The sequence below is a fragment of the Rhinopithecus roxellana genome, chromosome 5, assembly GCF_007565055.1.
Source record: "Rhinopithecus roxellana isolate Shanxi Qingling chromosome 5, ASM756505v1, whole genome shotgun sequence".
In the NCBI taxonomy this organism is placed as follows: domain Eukaryota; kingdom Metazoa; phylum Chordata; class Mammalia; order Primates; family Cercopithecidae; genus Rhinopithecus; species Rhinopithecus roxellana.
This window is the reverse complement of record NC_044553.1, coordinates 147,094,796-147,121,001: the sequence shown is the minus strand read 5'-3', so window position 1 is coordinate 147,121,001 and position 26,206 is coordinate 147,094,796. Positions and strand designations below refer to the sequence as shown.

General features: G+C 39.7%; 1 protein-coding gene across 1 annotated transcript in view; it reads left to right on the top strand.

The window, feature by feature from the left end:
• The window catches only part of EML5 (EMAP like 5), a 205,549-nt gene that overhangs the window by 122,218 nt on the left and 57,125 nt on the right, over positions 1–26,206 (top strand). Inside the window, exons 21-23 of the mRNA XM_010384118.2 lie at positions 3,848–3,989; positions 24,319–24,471; positions 25,186–25,317. Of these exons, the coding sequence (XP_010382420.2) occupies positions 3,848–3,989; positions 24,319–24,471; positions 25,186–25,317 (427 nt within the window). The remainder of the gene's footprint in view (positions 1–3,847; positions 3,990–24,318; positions 24,472–25,185; positions 25,318–26,206) is intronic.

The following is a 26,206-nucleotide window of genomic DNA, read 5'->3' as shown; positions in this document are numbered from 1 at the left end:
GGATTATAAATTAGTCTACTACAAAGACACATGTACACGTATGTTTATTGCGGCACTATTCACAATAGCAAAGACTTGGAATCAACCCAAATGTCCATCTGTGACAGACTGGATTAAGAAAATGTGGCACATATACACCATGGAATACTATGCAGCCATAAAAAAGGATGAGTTTGCGTCCTTTGTAGGGACATGGATGCAGCTGGAAACCATCATTCTTAGCAAACTATCACAAGAAGAGAAAACCAAACACCGCATGTTCTCACTCATAGGTGGGAACTGAACAATGAGATCACTTGGACTCGGGAAGGGGAACATCACACACTGGGGTCTATCATGGGGAGGGGGGAGGGGGGAGGAGGGAGGGATTGCATTGGGGAGTTATACATGATATAAATGATGAATTGATGGGTGCTGACGAGTTGATGGGTGCAGCACACCAGCATGGCATAAGTATACATATGTAACAAACCTGCACGTTATGCACATGTACCCTAGAACTTAGAGTATAATAAAAAAAAAAAAAAAAAAAAAAAAAAAAAAAAAAAAAAAAAAAATAAAAATGCTACTTGCTGGCTGGGCACCATGGCTCACACCTGTAATCCCAGCACTTTGGGAGGCTCAGGCAGGTGGATCACAGGTCAGAGTTCGAGACCAGCCTGGCCAATGTGGTGAAACTCCGTCTCTACTAAAAATACAAAAATTAGCCAGGCATGGTGGCAGGCACCTGTAATCACAGCTGCTCAGGAGGCTGAGGCAGGAGAATTGGTTGAACCTGGGAGGTGGAGGTTCCAGTGAGCCAAGATCGTGCCACTGCACTCCAGCCTGGGCAACAGAGCAAGATTCCCTCTCAATAAATAAATAAATAAATAAATAAATAAATAAAATGTTACTTGCACCAGGTGCAGTTGCTCATGCCAATAATCCCAGCTACTTAGGAGGCTGAGGTGGGAGAATCACTTGAAGCCAAGGGTTCAAGATCAGCCTGGGCAACATAGTGAGACCCCCCCCCCACCTCTAAATAAAATAAAATTACCTGGGTTTTCTTGCACACATGTGTAGTCCCAGCTACTCAGGAGGCTAATGTAGGAGGATCACTTGAGCCCAGGAGTTCAAGGGTGCAGTGAGCTATGATTCCACCACTGCATGGCAGCCTGAGTGACAGAGGGAGACCTCATTTCTTTAAAAGAATGGTACTCACACACACAAAAAATACAGTAACGGGGAATAAATATAGCTAAAAATATACTCGACCTGTGTTAAGAAAACTGTAAGATTTTACTAAAGAATAAAAGAAATAAGTTTTGTAAATTTAATCACAATCAAAATTTTAATTAATTTGTTACAAATTCTGGAAAGACATTAAAAACCATATAGAAGAAAAAATATTCAAGAATAGTTAAGAAAGCTTTGAGAAACTCTCCATGCTAGAAATAAAAATATTATAAAATGATAGTAATTACAATATAGGAATATGTATACCCTACAGAAGTGTTTACATATATTTAACAATAACAACAACAAACTGTACAGTGGTTGTAACAGCATTATTCCATGGATCAGTTTAGGGAGTAGTGCCATCATAACATTAAGTCTTTCAGTCCATGGACATGGGATAAGCTCCCTATTTAATTAGATCTTCTTTTAACTTTTTCTGAGTGTATTGTAGTTTTCAGTGTATAGATCTTGCACTCATTTTGTTAAATTTATTTTAACTTTCATTATTTTTAATGCTGTTATAAATACAATTGTTTTCTTAGTTTTGATTGAATATTATTCATTTCTCCTGTATCAAAATGCAGTAGATTTTCACATTAACCTTATAACCTGTAAACTTGCTGACCTCATTTATTAGTTCTGATAGTTTTACAGTGGATTATTTAGGATTTTCTGTATACAAGATTATGTCATCTGTAAATACACATAGTTTTGCTTCTTCTTGTCCAATCTGGATGCTTGCTGTTTCTTTTTTTTGTCCCATTGTCCTGACTAGAACCTCCAGTACACTGTTAAATGTAAGTGGTGAGAACAGAACATCCTTGTCTTGTTCCTGGTCTTAGAGTGAGAGCATCTAGTCCTCCACCATTGAGTATAATGTTAACTTGGGTTTTTCATAGATGCTCCTTACTAAGTTTAAGTTGAGGAGTTACTACCCTTTTATTCCAAGTTTGTGGAGCATTTTCATCATAGATGGGGAGGGATTTGTCAATTATCCCACTTGGTTGTGGTATCTAATTTATTATATGTATTGGATTTGGTTTGCCAGTATTTTGCTGAGGATTTTAGCATCAATATTTATAAGGGATATTGATCTTTAGTTTTCTTGTGATATCTTTGATATCACAAGAAATCAGGCTTTAATATCAGGGTAATAATGACTTTATAATACAATTCAGGAAGGGTTCCCTCATCTTTGTCTCTTTCCCAGACCACACCCAACTGTTAAACTCCTTTAATTGCTAGCTTATTGCTCTATTGTTTTCAGTTTTCAACATTTTTCTCAGGTATAAATTGTACCACAGGCTAAACCAATCAAATTCAGGTTCCTTTAAAGGGATACTTCCCAAGGTTAGTGTTTGAGGTTTGTTTCTGACTCCAAGCAGGCTCCTCCCAGCTGGTTCTCTTGGACAAGCTAGCTGGCCTATGGTTTAGCCTATATTTCCAATGAGCCTACCAGTCTCCTTCCAATTACTTTTTATTAGATTTTTTTTTTTTTTACAAATTCTGGAAACATATTAAAAACCATATAGAAGAAAAAATATTCAAGAATAGTTAAGAAATTTTCAAAACAATTTTCACCATTTTTGAGAGCATACTTATGCATGAGCTTTTTCACACTCCTCTGTAAATGAAGTCAGTTCCTTTGAGAAGAGATTAGGAGCTATCTGGTTTTCTGGATTGCCTCTCCCTCCAGGCAAAAATCTCTGAACTAGGGCTCTGGAGTTGAGAGTGAGGTCAATGGAATCCTTATCTTTGAGTATTTCAGGCTTTAGACCCTGAGTACTTGGTAAGGGGAGAGGGGACAGTGGACAGTAGTCTCACCTGTTCCTGAGTTACCACCAGGACCCCATTATTCTCAGAGGCACCATATCCAAAGTAGAGCCTCCATCTGGAGGAGGGGCTGGGCAGAAGCTATCTCCCATCTGTCAGCTGAACTCAATAAGAATTTAGCCTCAGCAACAGGAGACTGAGGGCAGGATGAGAAATGCTGACATCCTGCCCTGCCTGGGCAGATAGCACTCTGAGCGGGAGCTGCAAGGAGAGAGAGCCTAGTGTTCTTGGTTGCATCAGTCTCGGAGTTTCCATCTAGATGAGGAGAGAGGAAGGAAGTGGATCTCAGTTTAAATACCATAGACTCTCACTGCTCTTAATAAATTTTAGCAGATTTTCTTGAATAAATGTTCCTTCCTTTGTTGCATCTCCTTGGAACTATTTTCAGAGACTTTAAATGGTTGTGTTTTTTTTAAATTGATTTTTACTAGTTTCACTGGTGAGCAGGTCTGTGGAGCTCCTCACTCTCTCATGCAGGAAAGTGCCTCCTGTGTGGCAATTACTAACATTCCAGAGCAGCCGATTCCTATTCTCTCCACCCAGAGAATGTTTTAGGATTACAAGCTAACTTTAATTGTCACTTGATTATATTGTAATTGCTGAGCTAAAGTTGTTACAGAGATATTTTATTGTGTTTCCCAAAGATAAACAGAAAAGTTTTATTAGACTTACTCACTATTCAGTATCCTATCTATTTTCATATATTATTGAATGTTATCTTTAGCTTTATTCTAAATAAAACTGTGTATAAATACACACAGACATACACTAAATTGATCCTATGTTTTCTTTATAGGGACACATGGAAGGAGAGGTGTGGGGTTTAGCTACACACCCTTATCTGCCCATCTGTGCTACTGTAAGTGATGATAAAACCTTAAGAATATGGGATCTCTCTCCTAGTCATTGTATGTTGGCTGTCCGGAAGCTGAAAAAGGGTAAGAGGCTCTCAGACTTGAACATAGATTAAGCTGTCACGTTTTCTAAGCTTTACAAATATAAGAAAGCAAAACTAGGCACATTTTAAAAAGACTTTAAATATGTTGAAATATTTATTCAACGTCTACTTGCTCATGGTGCCACGTAGAGAAACGTAATTGTACTCAGTCTTTGCTTTATGGGACCTCCTATCATCATGTCTAAAGTGAGCAAATTTCCAATAACTTGTTGAATAAAGAATATAGGAAGTAAACAGAAGCTAAGTGTTTCTCTCCTTTGTGACTATGGATTATACATAATTTAGAACTGGAAACTTTTCTAAGGCATAGTGGGGACTAAAAATAAAATCAAAAAAGAACTGGAAACTAAGAGGGTAGACAGTTGAGGGTAGACAGTTGAGGGAAGGATATTGTAAATAGAACTTAGTCCATTTGTAGGAGGCAGATGAAGCTGTCAGGGTAGAGAGACGGGCAAGGCTCAATTATAGGAGCAAAGCTGTTACTATTAACCTAGGGTAGTTGAAGATATATGGGCAGCTTTGAGTTTCTTAGCAAAGTGGCAGGGAATGTTATAGGAGAGGATACTATAGGAAGAGTGCTAGTTGCAAAAGTTGGGAATAGTTACTGTAAAAAATAAGATAGCAAGGCTGGGCATGGTGGCTCACGTCTGTAATCCCAGCACACGTTGGGAGGCCGAGGCAGGAGGATCACTTGAGCTCAAGAGTTCAAGACCAGCCTGGGCAACATGGCGAAACTCTGTCTCTACACAAAGTACAAAAATTAGCCAGGCATGATGGCACATGCCCATAGTCCCAGGTCCTTGGGAGGTAGAGGCGGGAGGGTCTCTTGAACCTGTGAGGCAGAGGTTACAGTGAGCAGAGATCATGTTCCTACACTCCAGCCTGGGGGACAGAATGAGACCCTGTCTCAAAAAAGAAAAAGCAAATATATATAGATAGATAGATAGATATCATCAACAGATGAAGGAAAGGATTATCCAACCACAGTAAAGGCCAGTTTGAAGATAGGTAGCATGAATTGTAATTCTTCTGTTGACTTAAAAGTCATGGTCTATTCTCTTTTAGAGTTACTGTTAAGTATTTAATGTATAAACAACTAATAATCTAAAGTTTATCACAGTCTCTAGAACACTTGAACTCTGGTCACTGTCCTCCCCTTTTTTAGTTATTGATGTCCAGCTTTGAATTTTTTTTACCCTCAGCAACACCCTTCAATTGTCATTATTATTGTTTTATTCAGTCATTGTTTATTCAGGGTTTTTTGTGCTTATACATTTCTTTGTTTACCTGTTCTTCTTGGATATCATACTTTTTGCTTTTATCATTTTCTTTTTCCTACCTTAGAATTTCTTTAATGAAAGATTTGTTAGAAATTTACTTAGTTCCTTTTGTCTGAATCAGTGGTTTATCAAGGGCAGAATGGTGGAAGTGGTCTATCCCGGCAGCAAAAGTATTTTATCACTGTTCCTAAAAAACAGATTAATTTTTGTTCAGTTTTATTATTATTATTTAAAAGTTCTCTATAGGCAGCATATTACCACTTAGAATAAACTGTTACAACCACCCTGACCTTAGTATACCACTAGTCTGAGCATATTTTGATTTTTTACTCTCATTCTTAAATGCTAATACAACTGCTTCTGGAGTTCTTGGTTGAAATATATGAGTCTTCTTGTTTCCACTTCTCTCTTTTACTTTATTCTGCAGTTCTGTAGTTTAATAACATCATCCATGTCTCTGAATTCATGTATGCTGCTTAGGATTTGTTGTGCTTTCCGAATCTGTGGATGTATGTCTTACATTAGTACTAAAAAATTGTCTGCTAGTGTTAGTGGCTCCTTCTAGGACAAGATCTTTACGTTAGGTTGTATAGAAAATTCATGATTCTATACTTTTGTTTTTAAATATTTTTCGTAAGGGCCAGACATGGTGGCTCATGCCTGTAATCTCAGCATTTTGAGAGGCCAAGGTGGACAGATTGCTCGAGCTCAGGAGTGGAAAAATCCTGTCTCTACAAAAAAATACAAAAATTAGCTGGGCGTGGTGGCATGCATCTGTAGTCCCAGCTACTTGGGGAGCTGAAGCAGGAGGACTGCTTGAGCCCAGCAGGCCAAGGCTGCAGTGAGCCATGAACATGCCACTGCACTCCAGCCTAGGTGACAAAGCGAGACCCTGTGTCAAAAACTTATATATATTCTTCTATATTCACCTTTATTTTAATTTTTATCATTGATTCAAGAGGAAAACAGGTAGATTTTAACTTAAAAGGGATATGTGTGGTTTTATACTGGTTAATTATAACAAGATCACTAAAGTCATATTGGATTAAATATTATAAAACATAGTATCTCTTTGAATCATTCAATAAGCAAATACTGTTTTCCTCAACGAATGAATGTACATCTCTTATGATCCTGAGACTTAACACTTTATAAAAAATAATTCACTATAGTTAAAGTAGCTTGTCATAGGAAAATTTCTAGCAAACAACTCAATTTTATGGCAATCAGTTAAAGAAGTATAAAAATGCAACATGGCGTAGTGATTATGATCTTTTTTTTTTTTTTTTTTTTTGAGACAGTGTTTTACTCTTGTCACCCAGGCTGGAGTACAGTGGCACAATCTCTGCCACTTCCACCTGCCAAGCTGAGTGATCCTCCCACCTCAGCCTCCTGAATAGCTGGGGCTGCAGGCATGCACCACCACACCTAGCTAATTTTTGTATTTTGTGTAGACATGAGATTTTACCATGTTGCCCAGGCTGGTCTCTAACTCCTGGCTCAAGCCTGCCTTGGCCTCCCAAGGTGCTAGGATGACAGGTGTGAACCACTGTGCCCAACCTAATGTTTATATTCTTAATGTTCATGAAGTAAATGCTTTCTAAATTTTTGCCAGCCTTTTGCACTTTTCTATATAATGACATATTGGAAAGCTTCTTTTTTTTTTGAGATGGAGTTTCACTCTTGTTGCCCAGGCTGGAGTGCAATGGCGTAATCTTGGCTCACTGCCACCTCCACCTCCTAGGTTCAAGCTATTCTCCTGGCTCAGCCTCCCAAGTAGCTGGTATTATAGGCAGCTGCCACCACGTCTAGCTAATTTTTTGTATTTTTAGTAAAGACGCGGTTTTACCATGTTGGCCAAACTGGTCTTGAACTCCTGACTTCAGGTGATCCACCTGCCTCAGCCTTCCAAAGTGTTGGGATTACAGGTGTGAGCCACTGCTTCTGGCCATACATATTGGAAAGTTTCTGTTCAAAACTTATATCCTCCAGATTTAAGTTTTAATTATAATCAAATCTGAGTTTGTTTATTTTTTCGAGACAGAGTCTCGCTCTGTCACCCAGGCTGGAGTGCAGTGGCGCTATCTCAACTCACTGCAGCCTCCACCTCCTGGGTTCAAGTGATTCTGCCTCAGCCTCCCGAGTAGCTGGGATTACAGGCACCCACCACCATGCCTGGCTAATTTTTGTATCTTTAGTAGAGAAGGGGTTTCACCATCTTGGCCAGACTGGTCTTGATCTCCTGACCTCATGATCTGCCCACCTTGGCATCCCAAAGTGCTGGGATTACAGGTGTGAGCCATGGCACCCAGCCAATTCTGAGTTTATAATGGACTTTCTATTTTTTAATTCTACACTATTAGTCCTCGTCTTGCTCATCTCATGTTTTCTGTCTGTCTCTGTAGCATCTGTGTAATTTTTTAGATCTTTATTCTAGTTTTTAATTCTTTTTATAGCAGTTCATTCCCATCTGTTTTTAACCTACCCATTAGTTAATTTTGATAATTTTCACTTTTATAACTTCTATTTGTTTTCAAGAAGTTTGCCTGAGATATTTTAATATCATACTTCTTGTTTATATTTTAGATTTACTCTTTTCTATCTTTAATCTTAACTACTCATTTCAGATAAAGAATATAAAATCTAATTATCTCCAAGGATCTCATTATGCTGTGTTTTTCTTCCCATTCTTTTGGATGTTTTCTTGTTTGCTTGTTTGTTTTTTCTGCTGACTCCCTCCTAGTGGTCCACCTTCTTGTGCATTTTAAATTTGTATTGTAAGTTCATGTTTGATTGGACTTTACCTATGGGAATCCCATGATGTCTGGATCGAGGGTGTGTGCTTCTGTAGAGATTATGTGTTTCTCTCTTCAGGTGTCTTGTGTGCTACCATCGAGAACCACTGAAAATTTATTTAACTGGGATTACTTAAATCATGTAATCAGTATAAATTTGAATCTAAGGTTTGTGAAAGCCACCGTGTTTGTGAATTCTCAAGTATGATTTTTCCTCCTCTATGGAGAACCCAGGCCAGGATAGATAAGCTTCTTTTGTAAAGTCTTTATTGCCAGACACATTTTTAAAAAAACGTTTCTCTTTTTTTCTCTTGAGATATGGTTGTAATACTAGAAGAAAATGACAATATGCTGTTTGGAGAGTTTTTGCCAAAAAAAATTGCATGTAATTAAATATCTGTATTTTATTTCTTAAGATATTCATGAGTCAAAAAAATTTAAAGTAAAAATTAGTGAAACTAAATATATTAGTTTAGTATATTGAAATATAAAAAGACAAAATCATAACAATGTAAGTATAGCTGTGCAGTATTTTAATTATTGATAAATTATTACCAATAATTTTTTACTAGCTAATTTTTGTATTTTATGTAAACATGAGATTTTACCATGTTGCCCAGGCTGGCTCAAGGTAAAAAATGAAGAAAGTTTCCTCATAAAACACTGAAATAAAATAATTGATGTTTCTTTTAAAGCAACCTTGAAGGGCAAAGTTTATTAATGATATTATTATTGAGTTGAAAAGTAATTAATTTTAAGCAAATTTTTCCAATGACCTAAAAGGCCCTTACTATATGCTACACTATACTCTACACTACTCTATACACTAATCAGAGTAATGGTGAAAAAATAAATATAATCCAGTTCTAAATTTCCTGTGACTCTTTTATCATCAGATAATACTATCTCTTGTTTGATGGCTTCGAGGACATTTTTTTGAAAAAGTTTTTTTTGTAGGTACTGTAGCACCTTTATTTTTTTATTTTTTATTTTTGTTCTTTGAGATGGAGTCTTGCTCTATCACCCAGGCTGGAGTGCAGTGGCGTGATTTTGGTTCAATGCATCCTCCACCTCCCGAGTTCAAGCGATTCTCCTGCCTCAGTCTCCCGAGTAACAGGGACTACAGGCGTGCACCACCACAGCCGGCTTATTTTTGTATGTTTAGTGACACGGGGTTTCACCATGTTGGCCAGGCTGGTCTTGAACTCCTGACCCTAAGTGATTCGCCCACCTCGGCCTCCCAAAATGCTGAGATTACAAGTATGAGCCACCATGCCTGGCTATAACCCCTTTTTTGATAGCAAGCTATAATATTTATTTTATTTTACTTTTTTATTATACTTTAAGTTCTAAGGTACATTTGCATAATGTGCAGGTTTGTTACATATGTATACTTGTGCCATGTTGGTGTGCTGCACCCATATAATATTTATTTTAAAGAAAACATTTCCAGGTTACATTGTCTTTAGATTTATGATTTATAGAAGGAAATTATAATTCATTACTATTGTATTTGTTGTGAGTTGAGTTGTGTCCCCCTGAAAAAATATGTTGAAGTTCTAACCCCCCAGTACTTGTGAATGTGTCCTCATTTAGAAATAGAGTCTTAGCAGATATAATCAGCTTAAGGCAAAGGCATACCAGATTTGGTTGGGCTCTAAATCCAATGACTGATGTCCTTATAAGAAGGCCATGTGAAGATACAGGGACACAGACACACTGGGAGAATGCAGCATGATGATGGAAGCAGAGGATTGGAGTGATGTACCTATAAACCAAGGAGCACCAAGGATTGCTACAACCATCAGAGGCTAGAGAGAACAAGGAAGGATTATTCCCAAGAACTTTCACAACAGAGCATAGCTCTGCCAACATCTTGATTTCAGATTTCTAGTCTCCAGAACTGTGAGAGAATGAATTTCTGTTGTTTTAGGACACACAGTTTGTGGTGACTTGTTACAGCCTCTAGGAAACCAATACTGTGTTCATATTCCATTGTTCAAAAAGTCTTCAAACTAGAGTAAGAATTCTTCTCACAGTATCAATTTTGCTTAGTTGACCATTATTATCGCTGTGAAACTTGAGGGAAGAAAATTTTTCAAAAAACTATATAACCCATGTTTACTCTGGATGCTAATGATTCGGAGATAACATTTTTTTAAAATTTGGAAATAATGGTATTAGATTATCACTCTGAGTATTTTGGAACCTAAAATTAACATAAAAATTTGAAAGCTAGTACTGTAATGAGTACAATTAATGTACGTCCCTTCATGAATTCCAGTTTTGTCTAGGAGGTTCAGGTGCAAGACTAGTCTCCTATACTGTTAGGGCAGACGTGGCTTTAAAAAATTTTTTTTATTTTATGTTATTTTAAGTTCTGGGATACATGTGCAGGATGTGCAGGTTTGTCACATAGGAAAACATGTGCCATGATGGCTTGTTGCACCTGTCAACCCATCACCTAGATACTAAGCTCCATGTGCATTAGCTGTTTATCCCAATGCTCTCCCACCCCCCTGCCCCCCAGCAGGCCCCAGTGTGTGTTCCTCTCCCTGTATCCTTATGTTCTTGTTGTTCAGCTCCCACTTATAAAGGAGAACATGCAGTATTTGGTTTTCTGTTCCTGTGTTAGTTTGCTGAGGATAATAGCTTCCAGCTCCATCCATGTCCCCACAAAGGACATGATCTTGTTACTTTTTATGGCTGCGTAGTATTCCATGGTGTATATATACCACGTTTTCTTTTTCCAGTCTATCATTGGTGGGCATTTGAGTTGATTCCATGTCTTTGTTATTGTGAATAGTGCTGCAGTGAACGTATGTGTGCAAGTATCTTTGTAATAGAATTATTTCTATTCCTTTGTGTATATACTCAGTGATGACATTGCTGGGTCAAATGGTGTTTCTGGTTCTAGGTCTTTGAGGAATCACCACACTGTCTTCCACAATGTTTGAGCTAATTTACATTCCCACCAACAGAGTAAAAGTGTTCTATTTCTCCACAGCCTTAGCAGCATCTGTTGTTTCTTGACTATTTAATCATCGCCATTCTGACTGGTGTGAGATGGTATCTCAGTGTGGTTTTGATTTGCATTTCTCTAGTGATCAGTGATGTTGAGCTTTTTTTTAAAATATTTCTTGGCTGCATAAATGTCTTCTTTTGAGAACTATCTGCTCATGTCCTTTGCCCACCTTTTAATGGGATTATTTCTTGTGAATTTGTTTTAAGTTCCTTGTAAATTCTAGATATTAGACCTTTGTCAGATGGACAGATTGCAAAAAATTTTCTCCCATTCTGTAGGTTACTTCATCATTCTGATGATAGTTTCTTTTGCTGTGATGAAGCTCTTTATTATAATTAGATCCCATTTGTCAATTTTTGCTTTTGTTGCAATTGCTTTTGACATTTTCATCATTAAATCTTTGCCTGTACCTGTGTCCTGAATGGTATTGCCTAGGTTTTCTTCTAGGGTTTTTATAGTTTTGGGTTTTACATTTAAGTCTTTAATCCATCTTGAGTCAATTTTTGTATAAGGTGTAAGGAAGGGATCCAGTTTCAGTTTTATGCATTTGGCTAGCCAGTTTTCCCAGCACCATTTATTAAATAGGAAATCTGGCCGGTGTGGTGACTCATGCCTGTAATCCTAGCACTTTGGGAGGCCAAGGTGGGCAGATTGCGTGAGCCCAGGAGTCTGAGACCAGTCTGACCAATATGGTGAGACCCTGTATCTACTAAAAATACAAAAATTAGCCAGGTGTGGTGGTGTGTGCCTGTAGTCCTAGCTACTTGGGAGGCTTAGGTAAGAGAATTGCTTGAACCCAGGAGGTGAAGGTTGCAGTGAGCCGAGATCATGCCACTGCACTCCATCCTGAGAGACAGAGCAAGATTCTGTCTCAGAAAAAATACGAACAAACAAATAAATAAATAGAAAATCCTTTCCCCATTGCTTGTTTTTGTCAGGTTTGTCAAAGATCAAACGGTCATAGATATGTGGTCTTATTTCTGAGATCTCTATTCTATTCCCTTGGTCTATGTGTCTGTTTTTGTACTAGTACCCTGCTGTTTTGGTTACTGTAGCCTTGTAGTATGGTTTGAAATTGGGTTATCATGATGCCTCCAGCTTTGTTCTTATGGCTTAGCATTGTCTTGGCTTTACAGGCTCTTTTTTGGTTCCATATGAATTCTAAAGTAGTTTTTTTCTAATTCTGTGAAGAATGTCAATGGTAGTTTCATGGGTCCACTTGATCCAGAGCTGAGTTCAAGTCCTGAATATCTTTGTTAATTTTCTGTCTTGATGATCTAATGTTGACAGTGGGGTGTTAAAGTCTCACACTGTTATGTAGGAGTCTAAGTTGTCTCTTCGTAGGTCTCCAAGAACTTGTTTTATGAATCTGGGTGCTCCTGTACTGGGTGCATGTATATTTAGGATAGTTAGCTTTACTTGTTGAATTGATCTCATTTCCATTATATAATGCCCATCTTTGTCTTTTTTGATCTTTGTTGGTTTAAAATCTGTTTTGTTAGAAACTAGGATTGCACTCCCTGCTTTTTCCTGCTTTCCATTTGCTTGGTAAATTTTCCTCCATCCCTTTATTTTGAGCCTGTATGTGTCTTTACACATGAGATAAGTCTCTTGAATATAGCACACCAATGGGTCGTGACTCTTTATCCAGCATGCCATTCCTTGTCTTTTAATTAGGGGCATTTAGCTGATTTCCATTTAAGATTAATATTGTTATGTGTGAATTTGATCCTGTCATCGTGATGCTAGCTGGTTATTTTGCACACATAGTGTAGTTGCTTCATAGTGTCATTGATTTTTGTACTTCAGTGTGTTTTTGCAGTGGCTGGTAACACTTTTTCCTTTCCATATTTAGTGCTTCCTTCAGGAGTTCTTGCAAGGCACGCCTGGTGGTGACCAATTCCCTCAACATTTGCTTGTCTGAAAAGGATTTTATTTCTCCTTCACTTATGAGGCTTGGTTTGGCTGGATATGAAATTCCAAGTTGGAAATTCTTTAAGAATGTTGAATATTGGCCCCCAGTCTCTCCTGGCTTTTAGGGCTTCTGCTGAGAGGTCCGCTGTTAGTCTGATGGGCTCCCCTTTGTAGGTGACCTGACTTTTATCTCTGGCTGCCCTTAACATTTTTTTCCTTCATTTTGACCTTGGAGAATCTGATGATTATGTATCTTGGGGTTGATCTTCTTATGGAGTATCTTACTGGGGTTCTCTGGGTTTCCTGAATTTGAGTTTTGGCCTGTCTTGTTAGGTTGGAGAAGTTCTCCTGGATGATATCCTGAAGTTTGTTTTACAACTTTGTTCTATTTGGGTGCCCCAGTCAGTCATAGGTTCAGTCTTTCTACTTAATCCCATAGTTCTCAGAGGTTTTGCTCATTCTTTTTCCTTCTTCTTTTTTTTTTTTTTTTCTCTAATCTTGTATGTATGTCTTATTTCAGCAAGATAGTCTTCAAGCTCTGAAATTCTTTCCTCTGCTTGGTCTGTTCAGTTATTGATACTTGTGGTTGCATTGTAACATTCTTGGTTGTGTTTTTCAGCTCCATCAGGTCATTTATGTGCCTCTCTAAACTGGTTATTCTGGTTAAGAGCTCCTGTAATGTTTTATCATGGTTCTTAGCTTCTTTGCATTGGGTTAGAACATGTTCCTTTAGCTCAGCAAAATTCATTATTACCCACCTTCTAAAGCCTACTTCTGTCAGTGCATCCATCTCAGCCTTTGCCCAGTTCTGTGCCCTTGCTGGAGAGGTGTTGTGTCAATTTGGAGGAGAAGAGGCACTCTGGGTTTTTGAGTTTTCAGCATTTTGTTCTTTGATTCTGTCTCACCTTTGTTAGTTTATCTAGCTTCAATCTTTGAGGCTGCTGACCTCTGGATGGGGTTTTTGTGGGGGCTTTTTTGTCGATGCTCTTGTTGTTGCTGTTTTTTTCTTTTTCTTTTTTTTCTTTTTTTCTTTTTTTTTTGAGACAGAGTCTTGCTCTGTCACCCAGGCTGGAGTGCAGTGAGATGATCTTGGCACACTGCAACCTCTGCCTCCTGGGTTCAAGCAATTCTCTGCCTCAGCCTCCCGAGTAGCTGAGATTACAGGCACCTGCCACCACACCCAGCTAATTTTTTGGTATTTTTTAGTAGAGACAGGGTTTCACCATCTTGGCCAGGCTGGTCTTGAACTCCTGACCTCATGATCCACCTGCCTCGGCCTCCCGAAAGTGCTGGAATTACAGGCATGAGCCACTATGCCTGGCGTGTTTTTCTTTTAACAGTCAGGCTCCTCTTGCTCTTCCAGTTGAGATTTGCTGGAGGTCCACTCCAGACCTTCTTTGCCTAGGTCCCTCCACACCTGGAGGTGTCATCAGTGGAGGTTGCAAAACAGTAAAGGTAGCTGCCTGCTCCTTGCCCTGGGATCTTTGACTCAGAGGGTCACTGAACTGATACCAGTGGGAACGCCCCTGTATAAGGTGTCTAGCAACCCCTGTTGGGGTGGTCTCCCCCAGTCAGGAGGCACAAGATCCAGGACCCACTTAATGAAGGCACTCTGACTACCCCTTGGCAGAGGGGGTGCATTACACTGAGGGGAATCCCACTCATCCTGACTGCCCAGATTCCTCACAGTTGGCAGAGGGAAAGACTAAGTCTGCTGATCCATGGAGACCACGGTGCTCAGCTCAGTCCCTGGGAGACTAGAGTTCTGTCTGCAAACTTCTGCCTGGAGTTGCTGAAATTCCTGCAGGGAGGCCCCACCCAGTAAGGGAGTATGGTCAGGGTCCGACCTAAAGAGGCAATCTGGCCACCATCTGCCACAGCCTCTGTGCTGCACTGTGGTGAATTCCTCCTGGGTCTAAACTGACCATTTTCCCAGGCACCCGCAGAGGAGAAATGGCAGACTGGAGCTGCAGTGATGTCTGCTGCCCTCCCCCAGGGAGCTCAGTCTTCTGAGGCAGCAGGCAGCCAAAGTCATGACAGCCGCCCCCTGCCCCAGGAACTTGGTAGTCTTAGACAGTCTCTAGCTAAGTGGCCACTGAGAATCTGTGCAGCTCTGTGCTTGGGATTCAAGGAACTGGTGGCGTGGGCTCACGAGGGGGATCTCCTGATTCACAGGTTGCACAGATCCGTGGAAAAAGTGTGGTTTCCCATGCGGGATAACACAATCACTCACTGCCTCTCTTGGCTGGGAGTGGGAGCTCCCCTTGTCCCATGCAGCTCCCAGGTGGGCTGTCATGGCTCCCGGGTGGGCTGTGGCTCCACCCTGCTTTTCCTCACTCTGCATGGGTCATGCCGACCACCTCGTCAGTCTTAGTGAGAGGACCTGGATACCTCAGTTGCCGGTGTAGGATTCACTTGCCGTTTTCAGTCTTCTCGGTGGGAGCCTCTGATCACAACTGTTTCTAGTTGGCCTTCTTGGCCCCTCCCCTTCCAAATGTGGCTTTTTTACTCTGGTTTTCTGCTCCCCTTTTATTGTTGGTAACTAGAATATTTTTCATACTTTTCAGTGATCTCAACTATGAATTTAAAAGGATACTTACTATGTTAATCTTTGCTTAAACTCAACTGCCACCGGAACATTCAGTGAGCTTGTGGCAAAAAAGCTTGCCAGAGGGTGCAGCCCTCAGTGGAACAGTGAGAGCAGTCACTTGGTGAAGGAGAAGCTTGCCAGAGGCAGCAGGCCAGAGCTGAATGGTCAGAACCACTGCTTGGTGAAGAGCTTAAACTAGGGCAAAAGTCATTGAACTGTGAGGACTACTGCCAGAGAATCTTACTGAAGTCTACAAACTGCTGCTCAATCATTAGAGCATTACAGTGATGGTGGAGAAACTTGTTGGAAGAGGCAGTTGGGGCTGCCACTGTGGTGAATGCTATCAGGTCCCCTTCATGCCAGTGCCCTGGCTCTGTTGGTAAAACAGCACACTGAAAGAGGAGAGTCACTTCTGTTTTGGCCTTGTAGTGTCTTTCCAGCTCCCTCTACTGGCAAGCTAGTAAAAAAGTCTGTGAGGCCCAAAGTGGTGGATTTGGAAGTGAGATGCAGTAAATTAATAACCAGCACGGTCTTCCCCTCTGGCTAGTCAGCATCCACAAGAACCTTTATACATACATTTGAACTTCAGTACAATCACAGAACTAACCTTATGTTTCTACCCAAAGAGATGCAGCTACCCTTGGTACAAGTGAAGTAGTTCTTACCCCTAAAGAGAGAAGACATACAGTTCCAACAGTCATTGTATACATTGCTGACTATATCAGTTATTCTCAGATTTAGTCACGGTCTTATATTCTTTTACACAAAATTTAAAGTTAACCTCCAACAAACTTGTGTAAAGTATTAAGGAGAAAAAGGAGAGAAAAGTAAAATAGTTAATATATACAAATAAAGATATACATGTAACACTTATGCAAAGTTAGTATAGTCTTTATTTCTACAACTGGTCATAAGGCTGTAGTTAATATCTATGACTTTTTTCTTGCGCTAACCATTCCATATTGTTCTTGTCCTTAGCCACAACCCCAGGTGGTTGTGATGATGTAACCGGTGGGGTAACCCAAACCTTCATTACTGAAGCATCTGAAGAAATGCCCCTTTTCCCCTGTTTGCTGTCATTTTCCATTAAGCTTTACCATTGGTCATGGAGGGACTAAGAGGTGTCACAGCAAATCCTCTTGGTTCCAGACGTAGCCCTCTTTGCTTTCATTATGTAGCAGCAACTCAATTCCACTTTGTGATCAGGATCAGTCACACCAGCCAGAAGAGAAATAACTTCATTCTTTTCCTGTTGGTTTAGTGACATAAGGAGCCCACCATGGCTAGGTGGCAGTCTCACCTTCCAATACAATGGAACTATTGTTCTGTCCCCTAGTAGAAGCATTCCTCCTGCTCTTGGGAGCTAATGCTCTCAATCAATAGGGTTCAGAGTTACCAGGATGCAAAACAAAATTGTGCAAATTGATTATTAGATATAATAGTGAGAAGGGCCACTCTCAGTTTCACCTTTTGATTTCCACACCCCTGAATTCTGGCTGTGAGGTAGACAGCACTGTATAATGGTTTATGATTCAGAGCTTATACTGCACCCTGTAAAACAGATACCTAGTCTTTTGAGGTGTTGTTTCCCAAATGGTGCCATATATAAGTCTTCAGTTAGCCATTCTGTCAGCAGCTTTCTTTGGGAAATGGGGGTATGTGATAAAACCAGTTAATTCCATGGGCACAAGCCTAATGCTATACATTCTTTGCTATGAAGTGAATTTCTTTGTCAGAAGTGTGAATTCTATGATGATAGTTAAGGCATCCTGTGTGTCCATGGATGATGATGCTAGTAGAAACATTATGAGCAGGGAAAGTAATCCAGAATTCATGTCTATTCTGCTGAGTGTAAATCTTTGTCTCCTCCATAATGGAAGAGATCCAGTGTAACTAGCATCCCATCAGTTAGCTGGCTGGTCTCCCTGGGGGAATGGTGTCATATCAGAGATTCCATTGGTCTTTTCTATTAATAGATTAGACACTCAGCAGTAGTGACAGCAAGATCAGCCTTGCCATGAAGTCCACATTTTTGAGCCCAGTCATAGACTCTGCCCTTGCCACCACTGAGAGCCCACTGGGCAAGTGCTAGGTAGCTAGGAAAAGAGGCTGACTGATATCCTCAGAGAGTATCATGTTCATCTGATTATTGAGAGCCTCCTCTGTATTGGATACTTCGATGAGTATTTTCTAGGACACAAAATCTTCATAGCCTGTCCCCTGAGAATTGCATCCACACATCTATTTTCTAGCCTCCAATATTTTATTCCTGTTTCTACGAAGTCCCTATCATTCAGTTAGCCATTACTAATGAACCAGTGTAAATCTGTACATGCGATCATCTCTCACTTCAAAGTGGAAAACCAAATAGACTGCTTGAAGCGCTGCCCACTGGGAGATTTTACCTACAATGCTGTTTTTTGGGGGGTCACTCCTGAATGGGGCTGTAATACTTTCAAGTAGGTACCAACATATCAATAGAAACTTAAGTCTGACTCACAATTTTTTCTTCCTCAGTGAACTGATAATAAGGAACACCCATGAGGCCACAGATATAGACCGAGACAGGAAAGAGGCATTGCAGCAAGAATTTTTAAAAGAATTTTGAGGCACCTATTCATGTAAATTACTTGTAACTTCCAGATCTTTCAAGTTTGGTCTTTTCCATTTGATACATTGCTGTTGTGCACACCCAGTCTCTGGCTTGGTTAGTCATGTAACTTTCAGTTCATGATAGGAAGCTCAGGACACACAGTTACCTGATACCCTGTAGTTAGGCATTTCCTCTCTAATAAGGGCTGGTAGCAAGCAAGAAGCTGATTCTCAAAAGGAAAATAATTATCTATAAAGAGGACATAGATTTGCTCTTAAGTCCTACAGTTCTGCAGTGTGATTCTCCTTTGGTAGTTTCCAGAGGATACATAGAGCATTGCTATTTACCATACACACTTTGAGTATTATTGGATCTGCTGGATCATAGGTCCAAGTGGAAGATTAGCTTGCCTTATTTTGCTCTAGTCTTCACTGGAAGCTGGAAGCCTTTTAAGTGACTTGATAGATGGGTAGAAGCAACCACTCAATGTGGTATATGTTGCTTTCAAAAGACCTACCAAGCATTTTGCTCATTTTGTTCACAGTAGGCAATGGCAGGTACAGTGACTTATCTTTCACATGGGATGGAATATCTTGACATACATCAGATCATTGGACACCTAGAAACTTCACTGAGGTGGCAGATCCCTGAATTTTTGTAGGGGATTATCTGCCACTCTCTTGATTCACATATCTTACTAAGGTTTCTAAAGTACTTGTTGCTGTCTGTTCGGCAATCCACTCAGCATAATGTCATCAATGTAGTGGGCCATATAAATGGTTTGTGGAATGTCAAGGATATCTGTGGATGGTATTATGGCAGAGAACAGAGAGTTGAAAATAGTCCTGAGGCAAGGCTTTGAAGGTGTACTCAGGTATAAGCCAGGTAAAGACAAATAGCATCTACTGATCCTTACAAATTGACACGGAGAAAAAAACAACCAGGGCAGTAGCTGCACAACAAATGCTAGGGGCTGTATTGATTTGTTCCAGGACAGATACTACATTTAGAAGAACAGCTTTCAATTGGAGTCACCATCTGATTATTATCCACAGTTATTAACTAAAATTCGTCTGATTTCAGCATAGACCCAACAGGCAAGTTTACATGGTAATGTGGTAGGTATTCAGACTCCTGCACATTTCAAGTCTGTGGTGGTATTGCTGATTTTTGTGATTCTCAGGCTTGAGGTTTTGTTTCTGGTTTATTGCCTTGGAAGGGAGGAGAATTTCCAGGGGTTTTCACTTAGTTCTTATTGTAATGACTCTTACCACATGGATTGTAGAGCCAATGTGGAGGAGTCTACCAGTTGCCACATATACCTATTTTAATTCAGGAATTGGATGCGTTCCACAAACCATCTTGGCCTACTGTGATTCAAACTTGGCTTAAGACTCCATCTGTCACAGGATCACCATAAGCTCCCATTTTGACTGGTATACAGCAGCAACATTTTGTGTTCCCAAGAATTATAATTTAGAGCCTATGTCTAGTGTCTGGTAATCCTTGAAAATTTGAGTATTTCAATTTCCCCAGTTCACAGTCATTCTATAATAGTAAGTGGCTACAGAGTCCTCAAAGAAAGATATTATATACTTGTGGTAGTGCTACAGGGTCCTTCCTCATTGGCTGGCCTTTTCTTCAATCAAGGGGCTCTGAGTATATGAATTGGCTTAGGTGTGAAAACTGAGAATCTATGATTCTCATTATGGTGATTTAATTTGAGTCAGGTTTCTAGTCACCAGGTATGGAGGTTTCTCTATTATACAAATCAAACATTCATCTAGTAGCCTACGCATCTACTTCATTCCTAAATAAATGTGATTCATTAGCCACCAACAGAAATCTCTACAGGCTAAAACATTGTGATTATCAGTACATTCCTGCTGTCTTTTTCTGTAAAAGCATCTACCTTTACAATCCAGAAGTGGGTTGGTTAAATGCTGCTACTTGGCCTCCGATTCTCCATGATTATCTCTGTTAAATCAGGAAAGCTGGGCCAATGGCAACATCTCCTGTGGCAGGGGTATCCAATCTTTTGGCTTCCCTGGGCCGCATTGGAAGAAGAATTGTCTTGGGCCACACATAAAATACACTAACACTAATGATAGCTGATGAGTTTTTAAAAATCACAAAAAAAGCTCATGATGTTTTAAGAAAGCTTATGGATTTGTGTTGAGTCATACTCAAAGCCATCCTGGTCTGCATGCCACCCATGGGCCGCAGGTTGGACAAATTTGTACTATGGTCATTGCTGACTTATGTATGAGAACAGTCATAGAGCTTTTTGAGATGCAGATGCTGCCCTTAATATATTTTTCAATGCATTAGTGAAGGGACTATTTTCTAGACTTTCTTGGGGGATGTAGTTGGGGGATGGATGTGCAGGTTGCATATGAAAAATCTATTCAAACATTCTTACCTCCCTGAGCTTTTAGGTTCATTCCTCTCCATGAGGTGTCAGCCCATGGGTCAAAGCCAGCCCACTTCCTGATTTTGTAAATAAAGTTTTATTGGATCACAGCCATGCTCATTCATTTATGTATCATCTAGGGCTGCTTTCACACTATGATAGCAGAGCTTAGTATTTGTGACAGAGACCGTATGGCACACAAAGTTGAAAATATTTACTATTTTGTTATTTAAGAAAATGTTTGCTGATCTCTGTCCTAGAGTATGCTGCAGTTTGACCCACGTTATGAGTAGTGACAGCAAAGGAGGGGTTGTGGTAATTCTTCAGAAAGATGAGCATTTCCCTGCAGGGCAACTGCCCCAGAAGGTCAGCCTTCTCAGACACAGGGAAAGCAAGCTATTTGCACTGGAAAGTGAGACTCAGAATAACAGAAGTTTGAGTTTCTCAGCTTAATTTAAGTCCAACCAGATATCCCCATTCCAAGTTTCAGAGTGCCCAATTAATGCCTTAACTTTCGCATAAAGAACTTGGTGAGGCTGTCAATTCAATTGACATTGTAAATTTGCAACTCACACAATTAAATTTGTGTTTAATGTTTAGTAATATCAGTCCTGTGGATTTAAGATGCCAAACATTGTTTTAGACTTGCCATGGAAGCATTCTCTACTGAGACCACAACTCATGCTCATAGTTTAAGGACCCGAGTTTTACTTCTTTCTGTAAATGTTCCACACTGTCAGTAAAATCTATTGCACACCACAGTCCTTATCATCATCACTATGGTAATGCTAAGGGCAGCAGCCTTATGGGCTCCTAAGGTGCTTAGCTCAGTAGACACTTACCTCAGTAGACACTTTATCATAATCAACAACAGGAGATAACTTGATTAATTGTGATACCAATGTATACCTTGTGTTGTTAGCATTCCATTTCCCATTGGTAAGGGCCCAGCACTGTGCTCAAGCCCAAAGGCATAACTAAGCCAATCCATCTTTGATGGTCTCTCTCCGGAGACCACTTCAGTACCAATTCTCTATCTGTCAAGAGACAGAAATTACCCCCAGTAATTTGAACAGAAAATTTAATACGACTTGTTAACTAATTAAAGGTGGTTAACTACTAAAAGGCATAAAAGAGGATTCTAAGGGGTGTCACCCATGGGCTGACACCCGATGGAGAGGAATGAATCTAAAAGCTTAGGGAGGTAAGAATGTTTGAATAGATTTTTCATATGCAACTCAGAAGTAGCAACTCCAAGCAGCTGCAACCCATAGGACTAATGAGGAATTAACCTCATGGAGGGGAAGGATGGACCCTCCGTTGACCCTCTAGCTCCAGCACATGGTAAGAGGGAAGAAGTCTTTTCCTTGTGCTTTGGTCTTGCAGTGTCCCTCCAGTGTATCTACTGGCAAAATTCAAGTCAACTAGCAAGAGAAAACATACTACAGCATCCAGTTTCAGGATCACGTAGCAGAAAAAAGAAGGCTGGATTTGGAACTGAGAGGCAACCAATTAATAACAAACTCTTAACCAGTTTATGGTTGTAACTACTATCCGTGTGCGACTGTGTCCCATATTATATCTCGTCTGTTCTTCTCCCTTGAGCTCCTGAAAAGGATTCATATATTAAATTGTCTCCTTCATGTCTTCACTTGAACTTCTCATAGGCATCTTTAACTTAATTTGTACAGAACTAAGCATTGGTTGCTCCTCTAGTTTATCCCATCTCAGTAAATGGCATCACCACTCAAGCAAAACCATGCCCTTGATGCCTTTTACCCCACAGCCAGTTGGTCAAAGTTCTACCAGCTCTGTCTTTGAAATATATCCAAATCTTATCACCTCCACTGCTGCCACCCTGCTCCAGGTCACCATCATCTCTTGACTCTCAAATCTGAGAAATCATACGTTAGATTTCTTCATTTCCAATGTGTGCTTGATAATTAAATGACTACTTGTTCTCAATTTACTCTATAACTTTTCATTCTATATATACCTCATCCTTTCCTCATCAGATTTCATACAAGATACCAAAATCCTTAGGGTTTTTGAATATGTTTGCTGCAACCCTTGCTGTTAGGGTAAGTCTTTTTTGTGTTTATCAGTGCAGCACTAACCTTTAGTTTTACTAATTAATGTTAACATCATTGACATTAATGAATGATATTAATTTTATCATTAATAAAATTACCATTTCATATATGGTTCTGAAACTTATATAGATATATCTTGCTACTGTTAATAATGGCCTATTATCAGATTTTTAAAAATAGTTTCATAGGCCAGGCAGTGTGGCTCACGCCTGTAATCCCAGCACTTTGGGAGTCGGAGGCAGGCGGTTCACCTGAGGTCAGAAGTTTGGGACCAGCCTTACCAACATGGTGAAACCCCATTTCTACTAAAAATACAAAAGTAGCCAGGCCTGGTGGCACATGCCTGTAATCCCAGCTACTTGGGAGGTTGAGGCAGGAGAATCACTTGAATCCAGGATTCGGAGGTTGCAGTGAGCTGAGATCACGCCATTGCACTCCAGCCTAGGCAACAAGAGGGAAATTCCATCTCAAAAAAAAAAAATCATTTTTATAAAGATGACTTATTTCTTAGATTTCTGTTTTTTTGGAAAGGAGCTACAAAGGTAAAACCTACTCTGCAAAAAACTTCCACGTATATCATTGGCTTTTTATGTTAATTAAAATCTCATTAGTTTTCATCAACTTAATTTCTTTTAAGGTAAATATCAGTACTTGCTTTTGTTGTATTCAGAAGTGAGTTTCATTTCTGCTTAGAATTCCATACCATTGACTTCTATAGAAAACTTTCATCTGTATCTCTTGATTCTTTTTTAATATTGATTTGAGGCCATAATAAAGAGGCAACCTTTTTGAAATAATAGATTCTTTTAGCAAATACTTTTTTTTTTTTTTTTTTTTTTGAGGCAAGGTCTCACTCTGTAATGCAGGCTGGAGTGCAGTGGTGCAATCATAGCTCACTGCACCCTCAACCTCCTGGGCTCAAACAGTCCTCCCACCTCAGCCTCCTGAGTAAATGGGACTACAGGTGTGTGCCACCATGCCTGTCTATTTATTTATTTACTTACATACCTGTCTTCCCTTCCCTCTTCTTTCTTCCCCCTTGCCCCTTGTCCTTTACCCCTTGCCCCTTCCCCTACTCTGTCTACTGGTAGAGATGGGGTCTTGCTATGTTGCCCAGGCTGGTCTTAACCTCCTGGCCTCAGGCAGTCCTCCTGCCTCAGCTCCTCAGAGTGCTTGGATTATAGGCATGAGCCACCACACCTGGCCCATACTTTAAAAAAGGGGGGGGGGGGGCCGGGCGCGGTGGCTCAAGCCTGTAATCCCAGCACTTTGGGAGGCCGAGGCGGGCGGATCACGAGGTCAGGAGATCGAGACCATCCTGGCTAACACGGTGAAACCCCGTCTCTACTAAAAAAATACAAAAAACTAGCCGGGCGAGGTGGCGGGCGCCTGTAGTCCCAGCTACTCGGGAGGCGGAGGCAGGAGAATGGCGTAAACCCGGGAGGCGGAGTTTGCAGTGAGCTGAGAGCTGAGATCTGACCACTGCACTCCAGCCTGGGTGACAGAGCGAGACTCCTTCTCAAAAAAAAAAAAAAAAAAAAAAAAAAAAAAAAAAAAAAAAAGGGGGGGGGGGCGGGAATTGCCTAATATACTCTTTCTCTTTCAGGTGGGAGGTGTTGCTGTTTTTCTCCTGATGGTAAAGCTTTAGCCGTAGGTCTCAACGATGGAAGCTTCTTAATGGCAAATGCAGATACTTTAGAGGATCTTGTGTCTTTTCATCACAGAAAAGATATGATTTCAGATATTCGATTTTCACCTGGTAAGATCCATTGAAATTGTATTTGCGTATTAACTTGGGTCTGGCATGATACTTGGGATTAAATGTATCATGTATAATTTTTATTAACTGTTATATTATCTGAGAACTTAACTCTTTTACTAGAGAAGGCAGTGTAGCAAGAGGTAAAAGCCCTGTTGTTAGATTGGTGCAAATATCTGTCTTAGTGCCAATTCTGTTACTGAATTTTCTGTGTGACTTCAGCCAGGATGCTTCTCTGAGCTTTTGTTTCCTCATCTGTGACATAAAAGGGGCTGGATAACTGTTTTCATTATATTCTTAATGCTTTTGAAATTGCACTCATTTTACTCCATTAACTTCCATGTATTCATTATCTACTACAAACTTACTGTAATGCAGCAATTACTAATGTTAAGGCAAAATTTACTTATGTTGGTTAGTTCAATTTTTTTCTAAATTTAGAGGGAGTTTTTTTAAATACAAAGTATCAAAACTACATCATACATAGTTTTTGACATTTGCTTCCCACTGAACTAATTTGTTACACTAAAAAATTATTTTGTTAAGTTTAATATACTTGAAAAATGTTATCATTTGTCATTTGACACGTCTGTCTTCTTATTATGAAACAACTAAGATTCCTCCGTAAAGAAAAGGAAAATTAACTCTAGTTGCAGAGTGTAAAAAAGTATTTCCAAAGATAGAAAATGTCAAGCAAATATGTTTCTATTATAGGTTCTGGGAAATATCTTGCTGTAGCATCCCATGACAGCTTTATAGATATATACAATGTGATGAGTAGTAAACGAGTAGGAATATGCAAAGGAGCTACCAGTTACATAACCCATATTGATTGGGATATTAGAGGTAAGACTTTAAATAACTTAATATTTGATAAAAGTTTCATTTGATTTAGTATAGCTATATTAGAGAAACAGAAAAGTGATTCAACAGATGAGTTTAAAAGAATTGGGGAAAACAACCATTATTCTCAAAATTATTTTTTACTATTTTACATCTGAAGATGAACACTATAGAGTTGAGACTTTTTCTTTTTTCTTTTCTTTTTTTGAGATAGGTCTCACTCTGTCACACCCAGGCTGCAGTGCTGTGGTACAATCACAGTTTACTACAACCTCGACCTCCTGGGCTTAAGTGATCCTCCCAACTCAGCCTCCTGAGTAGCTGGGACTGCAGGCATGCACCACCATGCCTGGCTAATTTTTAAATTTTTTATAGAGACAGGGTCTCACTATATTGCCCAGGCTGGTCCCGAACTCCTGGACTCAAGCAATCCTCCCACCTTGGCATCCCAAAGTTCTGGGATTATAGACATGAGCCACTGCACCCAGCCTACACTTTTCAATACTTCACCTAATATCATTCAAATAATAGTACAGTAAGTGATTAGTTGTTTAATTTGTAAAGTAATTTAAATATTATGCAAAAAATTTGTTGTGATGATGTATTAATCTCTGTTATATAAATTTGATATAAACAGACTATAGAAATGTTGGCCAGGTGTGGTGGCTCACGCCTGTAATCCCAGTACTTTGGGAGGCCAAGGCTGGAGGACTGCTTGGCCCAGGGGTTTGAGACCAGCCTGGGCAACAGAGTGAGACCCCATTCCTAAAAAAAATGTAATACATTTTTAAAAAGAAATGTTAATTAAGATTTTAAAGTCATTTTTCTCATTGATATGCAATATATTCTTTAAAAAGAGTCATAATCATATAACATAAAGAACTTAATAAGT